Raw genomic sequence first — 13894 nt, forward strand, 5'->3', positions numbered from 1 at the left:
TTGTTACTTTGTATGTATTTTTTAGTTATTTTATGTTCTTTGTTGTGTGTGTGTGTTTTCCATGTCTGGTCTTTGTCCCTGGATTATGCTCTTTTAATTTCCTGGTTGAATCAGATTTCAGATATCACTTACTGTTTTGGGATTAGAGAGGGTCAAACTGGACCATGCCACAAAAATTTTTATTTTTTGTACCATTTTGAATTTTTTTTATTGGATTCCATGTGAAAATCCTAGCCTTAATATAAGTATGGCTACCAAATTAACTCTATCATTTACTGTTTTTGGGATAACGAGGTACAAAGTAATCCATGAATGGACCCTGAAGCAGACCTTTATACATGTACTTCAAGTGAATTTCAAAATATTGTGCAATACTATGTTCAAATGAGTTGTTGTGTCCTAATGAACCTGAAGTCCCTGTGTCAGAAACTAATATTGTGTCCACACTTGCCTCAAGTGGACAGAGTTCAGCTGGCTGCGGTCATCATATCATGCTGCGTTTGTGAAGCTTTTTACCATATAGCACTTCAAAGTGGAAAGAATGAAAGGATCTTGCTTCAGTCACAAAGGGGAAACCAATATGACCAGGTACATATGGTATCAATCATTCTTTATTTGCATTTCTTTATAATTTGGTCATTTCATCTACTTCTTTGACAGCTAGATATTTTAGATATCACACCATGGACGATGTGATATGAACTAGTTATATGAAAACTTCACTGTTGCAATTGGTTGTTGTGTATCTTTCTATATAAAACCTGTTCGGTCAAAAACGATGTCGTGACATTGCTAATGTTGTTCTGTCCGACACTATTGGTGTCTGTAAGACTTTTTTGAATATAATAGAATGATGAAATATTAAGTAGATCGCGCAAAATCTGAAAATTGTGATACATCCCAAAAAGGCTACATATTTTTATTTTTGTAATCAAGTTGTTTTATGGGTCTATTTTGTGAAATGTGTAATTACTCATTCAAATCTGCCTGTTCAACATTGAAAATCCAATGGATTCTATTGTATCTGAGTGTCATTTACAGAGTTATCTCCCTTACTTTTGAATCCTACTGTGCATTCTATACAATTTTTATCTCCTATGAGCACGGGTTATATGAAAAACCAAATGTAAATTTCTGTTTACAAAAGCATTTTAAACAAAATATCAAAAATAAAAATATGTAGGCTTTTCCAACCATGTATCACAATTTGCATGATTCTTGGCTGGAGTGCTACTTAAATTGTTGTTCTGTCCCCATTTTCATTGTTAAAACACGTATTCCTAGGGAAGGATCCAAGATTTCAGGCCTGGGGTGTAAACATAAATGCCAAGCAGAACAATACTGTGAAATTACTTTTGTTCGTGAGGTACCAATTTTTGTGGTTTTCGTGGGTAGGTAAGACCTCAAAATTTCGTTCCCATTGAATAGTAGATTTGCATTGATTCAAGAATCCAGGAACTTGTGTTTCTTCCCTGATTCACGAAAATTGGTATCCACGATTTAAAGTACTTTCACAGTAAGCAAAATTTCTTTAGGAGTAAAATTTGTGGAAATCATGATTCATCCTTAAAGTATTCATTGTTTTAAATTTTTTAGGGGAAAGTTTTCCCTCAAATTACCCCTTTGAATCTGCAACTTCATGCATTCAACAGAAAAATTCACAACAAAGCTTCTGTTAATATATTTCCACATGAAATATAATTTTACAAAATCTGTCAGATGTTATTTTGTAATTATGCAACTAGTTTATCTTTTTATTAATCATAGCATCATTTTGGATAAGCTTCAAATATGCTTCTTATCAAAACCATTTTTTATCTGACCTTTTACAAACAAGTTTCAAAACAGCGAGATTATATGGCAGTTCTCTACCCAGATGATTTTTGTTGAACCTCAGACCACCCTACATGGTTCATTTACTTCTAAGGGAAACAATCAGCAATACGTGAAAGGTATGATTGCTTCATTTCTTGCATTGCACATGGTAGAAACTCTCAGTGACGGATTTGGCTTCTTATTTTGAGTACTTTTTGTATACAATTATTTTTTGGATTTAGATCTTTTATTTATACGATACTAAAGTTGCTGATCAGAGGTTACGCCTTGAAACAGGTGAAGTATAATTATAATGAACTTTGCAGTGTATATGATTGGTACTTTTTTTGTATTTTACACTACTACAACATTATGCTTTGGGAGTTCCAGTTGCTTATTATACCCCACACAACAAAGTTGTGTATGGTAATTACATTTTTACCCCTCTGTCTGTCCATAAATCCAACATGATTTTTCTGCTTTCTTTTCCTAAACTATTGAAGATATTGAGCTGGTTTTTGGCATGTGAGACTACTAACATGGTTTAAAGATCAAGTTTATGTTTTGCTCTGCTCTCCTGATTACATTGTTTTACGTTCATTACAGCCCTTGGCCTTCAAAAATTCAGTGATAAAACAGTTTTCCACACTTTTTTTAACCCTAGTAAATACTGAGCTGATTTTTGGTTGGTAATACTACCACCATGATTTACAAATCAAGTTAATTTATTGTTCTGCTTCACTGATTTTTTGTTAGACTTTACAGCCCTTGGTCTTTTAAAAATCCATAGAAATAACATATAAGTTATTGGTTTTTTTTCTGGACTCGCAACAATATAAGTATATGTGTGGTCATTTCTGCTTGTCCAAAACTTTTTAGAGGCTAGACTGCCATCACCTTGTGCTTCTGTCGGTCAATCAGTTTTTTAATAGATTTCTTAACTTCTGCTTAGTGACTTTGTACTCTCTCTATCCTTTCCTGTTTCCCATCCTATCTAAGATCTGCTGTAGGAACAAATGACTGAGTATACCTATTGCAAGGCCATAATTGGGAGATACTTTAAGCTCATTCAAAGCAGACAGTTTAATTTCAAATGGATGATTTTATCTCATTAGCTTGAATCAAGCATTTTTCAATTTACTAGTTCACTTCTGTAAATTTTACTAGATAACAGAAAAAGTTTTTAAGATGACAGACTCAGAATATCAGACAACAAATTGTCAATGATGATGTTTTATCTTTTTTTTCTTTGATCTTTTCTCTTGAAGTGATGTCTTTAAAAATAAATTGACAATACTTCTTAATGGGTTATTGCAGGGTTATAACATACATCTTACATTCACAAAAAGCTATGTTCACCAAAAATAAGTTAGATTTATATGTAATACATGTGGTAAAATATGAGAAAGGTATTGAATGCTCTTAAGCATACCAAGCTTGGCCAGGTATTTAGGAAAAGCCCTGTCCATCCATATAGATCAATTCCTACTCTCACCTGTTCACATTTTTTGTGGAAAACTCCTACTGAAAGATGAAACTTTTAGAAATGTTGGTGCACATGAGGCATATAATGAGTTTTAACTAATTTGAAATGTTTCTCTGCAAATGTATGAGGAAGATAATTGTCATAAGATGCAAATGAAATGTTACATCTTTAAAGTCCAAGTAGGTCAGTTTGCTAATACAATTCTATCTATAACAAATTTTAAGGATGTGTTATCCCTTCTGCAAACAAATGTTGGTTTTTTTTGGGGGGGAGGGGGAATAAAAGGAATCATTCTGTCTGCCTATTTGCCAACTGATTGTCTGTCCATAATCTTTCTAAACTGCTCAGTTGGATTTTCACAAAATTTTAAAGGTACATTAGGCATATTGGCATTTTGGCTTGAAGGGAGTTAATTAATTGTTGAATGCCTTTAAGGTGTACAGTACTTCAAACTAAAGATTTTACATGTTGTAGTACAAGTAAAGTATGGATACCCATTTTAGCTTTTGTCAGTATTTTCAGTTTTTTTTCCTTTCTACTGTCAGGATTTGTTTGTGGGGGATGATAAAACTCATATCAGGAGTTATGTTGTCATCGATAGACACGAGGTTTATGGTGCGCTGTATGGGACTTTTTTGTGATCAAAATCAATTTTGTGTACACAAAATTGAATTCTGTCATAATAAAATCTTTTTTGTTGTACAAATTTACATTTGTAATGACAAAATTCATTTTTTGTATACAAAATGCATTTTTGTCATGACAAAATTCATTTTTTGTAGACAAAATGCATTTTTGTCATGACAAAATTCAATTTTGTAGACAATATTCATTTTTGTCATGACAAAATTCATTTTTGTCAAATAGGTATGCAAATATTAACTTATTTGCAAAGAAATTGACTTTTGTTACCTGATATATATGGAAATTAAATAACAAAAGTCAATTTTGTGAGACAAAATTGAAATTGTATGCAAAATGTTTAATAAAATAGTTAGCATCCTGTGATTTTGTAATAAAAAATATTTTTTGTGGAGACAGAAGTGAAAATTTAAAACAGATGTTAATTGTGTATGCAAATTACTTTACAGAATCATGTGGATATGCAAATGAATTCTCTCTTAACAATTTTGAAAGAAGGCCTCTTATTGGATATAGTAACCACAGGTCTCGCAGGTTTCCGATTACTTTGAGCAAGGGCATATCATATGGTTGATGTGCTGTTCTGCAAAAAGTGACAAAAATGGCTTCTAGTTTTAGTTGTACATTATATGCTAGTAGACACTCTTAGACCAACGTCTTCCTATGATATATGTTAAAATGTGTTACATAGTAGGCACAGATTCAGAGATTTTGAAAAGGAGATTCCAAGCTTTTATTTATCCATTTTTACCCAACATTGGCAAGAAATTAACAAAATTTTCCCATATAAGGAGGGTAAAATTAACCTCTGGATTATTCCCCATTTCCTGTATCGGTCACTGCCTGGGTAGTCCTTTATCATGATGGTGATTCAGTCAGTAGTCAAAAAGTACATGTTTACTTAATTTTTCATTTATGGTCATTACTCCACAGTTTACCTGCACTCAATCAAAGATAATTGTTGTAATTGAGCAAAAATAGATGGGCACCTAGCATATCATTTAAGCAATAGTAAGAAGTGTGGTAATCCTTTTGAAGAACAAGTGAATTGCTGTTAACACTATAGGTGGTCTCACACCTTAGACAAACAGCTACATTGTCTCAACTGTTAATGTCTAAAGCCCTATAAATTAAATGTGACAGTGTTTTCCTATTAAGGAAATGTGCTTGTCATTTTGTTGAAGTCCTAAACCTCCCATGGTATTTATAAATAGGGAAAATATGAAAATCAGGTTCTTGTTTTAACCTGATTTCTTCGTTCAAAAATTCCCATGATATATATAAAAAAAAGTAGATAAATTGCCCTGCCAAATGTTGCATTCAATTTTTTGTTGATGATAAGTAGCTGTTTTTTTTTGTGACTTTCTTGCTCAGTTGGACTAATAGTGCTAGTGATCTGTTGTCTTAAAATTTACTTAATATTCGTAGTTTTTGTAACAGGGGTAAAGGAGTTAACAGTGCTCTTTGTAAATCAGAAATCTGTATAACCATAAAACAACATAAATTGCTAGTATATGTGATATAGTGCTTTGTCTGTATCTTGTTTGTCATTTTTTTCAAAGTTCCCATAATTTTCAGTATTATTTAAACAATACAAGTCATTCATATTCATTTGACTGATTTTAACTTAGAAAATTATCTAAATTACATAACTAGACCTTACATAGTCTCCAGTTAAACTTTAACTACTGTACTATAAACAGATAATATGGTTTTATCCCTCCTCTAGTTCAAATAATTTGGGATTTGGATGACACATGCATTCTGTCATGAATTGCTTTAGATTTAAAATAAATAAAATTTAATAAATCTACATAGATAAAAAATGCGGTACATATATTTAAGCTAAGTATTACAAAAACTAAATACTTCTAGAACAAGCTACAACAATAATTATTAGCTGAGGAGATGTGTCAGATGTGTATTCATTCATCAAAAAAGAAATTATATTTGTACAATAAATCAATAGAAACAGTAGAAAATAATAGTAGCAGGAAATGGGTCACATTACATGTGATTTCATCAAAGACCTAAATGGGGAATTTAAGAAAATAAACTGAAATAAAAACAAAAGAGGAAAGAGTCAATAAATCAATGAAAATGTAAAAGGTATTGTATTTCATGTAATTTCTAGAGATTCAGCACAAGTTACCATGTCAAACAATGTATTTTGAGTTATTTCTTTGATTTCTAGCTGTTTTGTTTGATCTTCATTGATTTCTATCTAATTGACACAAACTTTTAAGATTGTTTTCCATCTGGAGGCAAATGTGAAAATTGAGTTGATTAATAAGTTTAACTTGATATGATTTGAAACATCCTGAAGTCAAGACATATACCTTTGATGTAAATTGTCACCTTTGGAATCCCTCAGGCAAGGCATGTTGATGGAATATGATTATTTCCCCTTAGAAAAAGATCATTTGATTGTTGTTTTTGGGTTTGATGCTAGCAGTTATGTGACTGTTTGATGGATTTAAATATTTTAATCCCTGGATTAAGTTTCCTAATTCCTATCAAAAGACATGGTTTTATATTCTGGCTTTTCAAAGTACTTAATAACACAGGTAATTACACATCTTTACTGTGCACCTCTAAGTAGTTTAACATATTCACATTCCATGAATTGTTTATAAGATATGATCTTTTGAATAGAAAATTATTTAAAGAAATAGAATGGTTTTATTTTAATACATCAGAAACTGATGTGATAATCCACCTAATTTTATTTTCTATCTTTAGTCATATTTAATAGTATATAGTCTTAAAACATTCATATGATACATTGTATATGTTTTGTAACTTTATTTTTTCTTGTAGGTCAATTCAACAGTTTATGTCGAATTTTAGGGTATTTTTTTTGTATAGGTTTGCTTATTATCCTCAAGATTTGTATCAAGTCCTTTAGTATTCTTTAACTTGAGTGAGGATGCAGCTCTTATGCTACCTTTTCTTATGACTTGAATTTATCTGTTTTGAGACTATATATTTTCTGTTAAAGGGGGCATAAGTGATGGAGAGCAGAGCAAGCAATGATATTGGTGCCTTATCTCATTGGACATTTGACTTTTTACCACACCACATGAGAATAGTTAATATTATGCTTAGTTTTAAAGCTTTAATTTGCATAGAGACTTTTTCATTTTTAGGGACAATTACTGGAAGAAATTGGAGGAAAGACAAACACAGGAACAACACAGAATTCTCTCCACAAATTTGAGAAAAAGAGTAGCATGGGTCATCCATTTTGTGGTCTGTAGATAGGTTTTGTGCAATAACTTTTATTAATTATATAATCTTTAAGTAAATCAAATAACAAAGAACCATACCTTGAAGATTGGTATTATTGATTTCGTTTATGGCCTTTTCCATTTAGGAATTAAGGGACAAAAAGGGAACATTACAAGCATTCTATCAATTACAATTATTCATAAATTATACATGTAAAATTCAACTGTGTTACTCCAGTTTACTTGAATATGTACCACTATTTCTATGCCACAATGGTCAGATGGGAATTTATTGTCCGCCCACTGCTACCCAGAAGGGGAGCAGAGAAATACCAGTGTCAGTTCCTTTGTCTAGTCACACTTGTGGAAGCAACTCCTCGGAAATTTGTTCAAATTTTGTAGGATTGTTGGTCACCATTTTGCAAATGAAATACCTTACATTATCTGTCAAATGATGCATCACACATTTTTTTATCCTTACTTATCAAGAATCATCGTATAGTTGGTAATTTTCATGGGGTTCTCATTTTGGTGTACTGTCAGAGAAACCAAAGATAGGTTCTGTGAAATATTTCCTCTGGGTTTAGTGTACCACATGTCTTCATTATTTTCTGAGAACTCATGGTTGATATTATAGTGTCTTGTAACCAGTTTACAAAGTTAAAAGTAACTATTAGATTTTCATGGGGTTTCCCGTAATTTTATTAGGTTGTTAGTTACATCTTAAATTTGATTTGTGTAGTTTTTATTATGATCTAGTGATAAAGCTTAAATTCAAACAGAAAGGATGACATCCAAAATGTGTCTCCCTTTTCTTGAATATTTAATAAATAAGTAACTTTTCCAGTCTAGACAGTGTAAAATAAGGAGTACAGGGTAGGGCAATGGTTATGGTTCTTTTAACTGGTAGAAGTCTTTAATTAAATAAACAGTTCCATCATACAGAACACTGGTTGTAAATTATTTAAATGAACTGTAAAAACAATATTGTGCTTAAGTGCAAAAACTCAAGAAAGACAGACTTCTGGCTTCAGACATCTTTTAGCAGCTTATTACTGTATTCACTGATTGAATCATTGACACAATCTATGGGTTTAATAATACTAAATCATTTCTGTTTTGGTAAAAATGTATTCTGTTGTTAGACATGAAGTAATTGAGCATTACCTCACATCACTTGCCCAAACATAATTTGTTTAAATGAAAACAGTAGCATCTTCTCTCTTGTAGAAGTCTTTTGTCAAAGAAGTTAAAAAAAAGTCTTGCATTTTGGTAAATTCATTTTTCTCTGTAGACAGTTGAAAGGGACTTAGATGACGATTGATAAATTGTTTTGAGTGTAAAGGATCTTATTAGATTCGTAATTTGCTGTCCTCAGATCAACAAATAGCAGTAAAATACATCCTCATAACCTGCACATTGTCAATAGTCATTTTATTCTTCGGTTCTGCCAACATACAGTAAAATCTTTATTACCAAGCATGTGGAAATCGCTGTTCTTCGTATAGGTATTGACATTCATCTAAGCATGTGTTTTATAATTAAACTTCCCTTTTACTGTGCAGTCATTTTTTCATTAAATTTTACACTTAACACAAACCCCTTCCCAACCCCAAACAACATTGATTTAAATAAAATTGGATATGAAAGATGAACATTATATGTAGATATGTATGAATGACAATAGTTTTTATTAAGTTCTTGGAAGGAAGAATCATTTCAACTTCAGGATTGTACATGTTCAATGTATGTTCAGTCCCTGAACCGATCCGCGCAACAATTTGACAGATGGATGACTGCTGACTGATTGATCGCTGACAGATAGAAAACCAATGACCGGTGACAGATCTGATCGCATTTTGTTATGATAAATGACGGATGATCTGTTAAAAATAAAACAAATGTAAAATAAAAGTATTATTAGATGTTTAAATCTACTGCATTATGTTAATATGTGTAACTTTTTGATTGCTTAACATTACCAATACTTTTATATTGTAGTGAAGTTTGGGGAATATTTTGTCACTTAAAAGACAGTGACCTATTTTAAAATCTACAACTGAAATTCAGTAAAGAAATTTTGGGAGTTAATTGTAATGATGCCTACCAGCAGAACTTGCACTTGAACTTGAAACTCTTAATTCATATATTTAGATCACATCTATTCTTCTGAAGGTACATTGCTATATCAAATTTTCAATGCAACTAAAAATCACAATCCTTGGGTAAAAAACACTAAAGAATTACTAAATAGACTTGGATATTCATATATTTCCAATAAAAATATGACTTTCAAAAAGGAAATTAAAAGTGTAAAACAAAGAATAATAGATCAAAATTTACAAGTACAAAACTCTATAATACTTCAATCTTCAAAATTAGACTTTTAAAGAACCACATATAAGATGGGACAAAAACCAAAAATCCCTTGGTTAGCCATGTATTACAATAACTACAGATGGACTGGTTTTAACCGTATAAATGTCGATAGCTACACCAAGTACAATATGTAGTGACAATTTGCTAGGGTCAGGCTCATTCATACCATGCATTTGAGAGGTTTTAAGTCTTTTGTGGTCTACATCTCACAAAGACAGTCAAATTTTCTACCAGAAGCGACACTGTCTCAGCTCCTGAAAATAATGAACAAAATGATGGCTGTTAATAAGATGCAGAAAGTGCTATCATTATAACCCCGACAAACAAAGTTTGGGGGACTATAGGAATCATCCAGTCTGTCTTTCTGTCCACTCCTTGTAAGCACAACTCCTCCTAAACTGATCAAGAAATTTTGATGAAATTTTATGGGAAGGTTGAGTATCATATGTAGATATGCATGAAGGAATATAAATACTGTCAGGCGACATCCAAATTAAAGGTTTTGCATGTTACAATTTTGTAAGCACAATTTCTCCTAAATCCCTCAAGGGATTATGATGAAATTTTATAGGCAGGTTTGGTGTTATGAAGGATTGTTATTACTGTCAGGGGATTCCAAAGGAAGATAATCCATAGGGTTTTACATGTTAAAATGTTATAGGTGCAACTCCTCCTAAACCACTCAAAAGATTTTAATGAAATTTTTTATAGGAAGTTGGGTAAAATATGCAGATGTGCATGAAGGAATATAATTATTGTTGGGTGGCTCCGAAGAGAGATAATCCAAGTCAAGTGTATTACATGTTTAAACCTTTTAAGGGCAACTTCCTTCGCTACTCCAGGGACCTTTATGTTATTTTTATAGGCAGGTTTTGCACCATATGTATATATGCACGAAGGAATACAATTACTGTCAGAGGATTGTAAAGGGAGATAATCCATATTAAGGGCTTAAAAACATTTTATACGTTTTTTTTGTTTTTGTTTTTTTACATTTTATGAAAGCTTGTGGTATTTTGAGTCTTATAAGACCAAAACTATCAAAATCAGAAATGGGACTACAAAGAAATTGGCATTTTTATATCATGCCCCTCTGTGATATTTTCCCTAAATTACTACAAAAATGACAATTTTAACTAACTTGTCACACCATATTGATATCTATGATAATTTAAGAAGTTATACATGTACATGTACTAGTAAATATTATTTATCAATATGAAAAAGGACAGATTTCAACAATTAATATCATGCCTATTTCACTGTGTGATTCTTAGTCAGTGCTGTATGACCATTTGAGTACTTTGAATATTCCAAGCAGTGACGTTAGGTATTTCAGGGATGACATGAAGTTATGAGTCAGTTTTATTAATAAAAATCATGTTGCTATGTTGTTGCACAATGCAACTCTTAAAATATAGGCAGATTACCAATATCACTATACTGATATAATATAAAAATGGAAATAATGACCAGGAAAGGCAGTTTTCATCAAATTATGCATTTCTCATAACTTAGCTTATGGTCTCATTAACCACTTCTTACGTTTCCATTACTTTACATGTTAAACAAGTAATTTTCAATGTTTCACTGTGAATTCCCAGGACTAATGACAAAAAGTTGCATACCATTACAAAGGTTGGAAAATAAGACTTTCAAAATGATTACTCTAATGGCACGATCTCCGTAGAAATTCTTCACAAAATTTACTTGAATAAAAAATACTGAAAGAGTAATCAAGGGAACCAAGAAATCCACATTTGTACCTGTTCTGCTAACTGACAGCATGGAAGCAAATAACTCGCACATGTACACAATATTCATACACTTTTGCAGTAAATTACTTATCTGATATTAAAGTACACATTCTCAGCTTATTTTGACTACTTTTAATCAGAATACACACAAATAATGCACTTACAATGTATAGGTCTAGGTTCAGTGTGTTCTTGGTACTACTTAGGGGGGTGGCCATTTGACCCAGAAGTCTCGTAAGCAAAACTCCTCCTAAACCGCTCAAGAATTTTTAATGTTGTTGAGTATCAGATGTAGATATGCATGAAAGAATATAATAACTGTTGTTAACTCCAAAGGGAGATAAATCCAAATTAAAGGTTTTACATTTTAGACCATATGAAAAGGAGGGGGTATGTTGTTAGTGAGTTTGCTCACAGTATTTTTAGTTTATAACTTTTTTGTTATGGTGTTTCCCCCTGGTAATTATTAACAAAAATTGAAAAAGAGAAGCATGGCCTAAGGAATCTGTTCAAATACTGAAGTTTATATTTATACTTTAATTATTTCAGGACTGGTTTAAAACAGAGTGCACAAGGTCTTCACCTATGACATCAAATTTCTCTCAAAATCAAGGAGAATATAATGATGTCAGCTTTCTATCACAAGACAAAACAGACCTAGATATTTGAAATGGGAAATACAAAAATTAAATTTCATGATATGTATGAAGATTCTACTTCATATCATTTTCATGAACTTTTACTCTCTCAAAGGGTTGTTCCTCGTATGGAACTCGACACCCATTTGTCAAAAATGTACAATTGGTTCCAACCAAAATCTCACCAACTGTATTCTCTGAGGCCTCCACAACAAGTGTTTATAACACTGGAGAGAGTTGTCAAAGCACTCCTCTTACTTTAGAACTGAACCAAATTTCTGATGATAGTGAAAAGGGATTTAAAAATTCAATGATTTGTTTAGCATCCACAACAACTACAACTCCAGTAGCATCAACAAATGACACAGAGAAACAAACACAGACTCCTTGTCAGACAAAGGACAGTTCTAGTGAAGAATTAAACACTTTGTCTTCTGCCAGAAATAACAATGTAAAGAAAAATCTGTCACAACAACAAAAATTGATGGAAGAATCACTACAAGATTTGTACATGTCATATGCTGATGTAATATACACAAATGAAGCTAATTTACAACATACTATTGCAATTCAACAGAAACTCTTTCAGCAACAGTTTGAGCAAAATTTTCCTAGTAAAATTGCTCTACAGACATATTCTAACAATCTTGTATCAAATGGACAGCCAAGTTATGAAAATATGTTGAAAACTGATAAACAAAAAAGTCCCAACTGTACACCACCAGGTAGTAGTGGTCAGATGGAATGGGTTGTGAAAAGGCGTCCTGATGGTACTCGATACATTACTCGACGTCCTGTCAGGAATCAAATATTAAAAGAAAGAGCAAAAAAGATTTCAAAGGAATGTTGTGGCATGACAACAGGTGATGATGCTATGAGTGAATTAAAACATGGGGGAATCTGGTCAAAGGAGGAGAGAAAGCACCACATGAAAAAGACTTGTGATCTGGAAAAAAAAGCGAGAAAATGTTATAAAAGCAAAAATGGAGACTACAAAAAAACATGAGGAAAAAAAAGATGTTAACATTTTAGAGTCAAGTAAAAGAAATGTTATTAACCAACAAAAAGGCAGAAAAGTGTTAGAAGATATTTTAACAATTCAAGAAATGCTCACTCACAAGAGTGGACACACTGACAGGAAGACATACAATCCACTACTGTCAGTTACAACTGTCTGACTAGATAAGTGAATTAGTCATTTTGAATATATAAAATACCTTGATGACGTGCAACTCTGACTCCCATTTATGATGAATTATTCCATTGCCCAGTATTTTCAATCATTTACCAGTCTGTTGTGCTATATCTAAAGAAATTGTCATAGACCTGTATTTAATTAGAGGTCTATGGTTTGGGTGACATCAGATTACTGTAACTACCTATGAAGTTTCTATGTACTATGGTATGTTGTAATCTTGATATTTTTATACCTTCATATGGAGAATACATTTGTACCTATGAAGCAAGGGTCTCCTTTAAATTTACTGATTGAGGTGTTGGAAATTGTGGAAAATCAGTGGAGCAGGATCTGCAAACATTTGACAATTTGTACTGGTTTGTTTGGTCGATTTAACCAATATATATATATTTATATTTAATAAAACCAATATAGTTTTCAACAGATCTGCTTACTTCATTTTGAACACTTTATATTGATTTATTATTTACAAATATTGTCTAAATCAAGTTGTACATAGCTGTTTGAAGAAAAATGTAAATTTAGTAAGTTTTAATTTCTAAACTATTTCTGTTTCAGTTGCTGAAGAATTATCTACTAAGAGTGTTTCAAAGACTTGACAGTGAATTTTTATTTATTACAGAGAATTTGACAAAAATTCTTCAACTTTATTAAAATTAATTATTAATTCCAGACTTAAACATTATTCTCCTTATTTTTTAAATTGCATTTTTTTTCAACAACCATTTTCTATAACTTTTATTATTATT

At 31.7% G+C, this 13894-nt stretch overlaps 1 protein-coding gene across 5 annotated transcripts in view; it reads left to right on the forward strand.

The window, feature by feature from the left end:
- The window catches only part of LOC148628422 (uncharacterized), a 65721-nt gene extending 52048 nt beyond the window's left edge, over positions 1-13673 (forward strand). For 2 of the 5 annotated variants that reach the window (XM_088587299.1, XM_088587332.1), the window contains 2 exons: positions 7093-7195; positions 11859-13673. In XM_088587299.1, coding sequence (XP_088443425.1) covers positions 12258-12953 — 696 coding nt within the window. In that variant the 5' untranslated portion in view covers positions 7093-7195; positions 11859-12257 and the 3' untranslated portion in view covers positions 12954-13673. The other 3 variants (XM_088587308.1, XM_088587324.1, XM_088587316.1) reach the window with 3 other exon arrangements.
- Positions 13674-13894: the final 221 nt, after the last annotated feature.

Source organism: Perna viridis, chromosome 1, assembly GCF_037379345.1.
Source record: "Perna viridis isolate PV_CMFRI_1.1 ecotype Kerala chromosome 1, ASM3737934v1, whole genome shotgun sequence".
NCBI classification, from domain to species: Eukaryota; Metazoa; Mollusca; class Bivalvia; order Mytilida; family Mytilidae; genus Perna; species Perna viridis.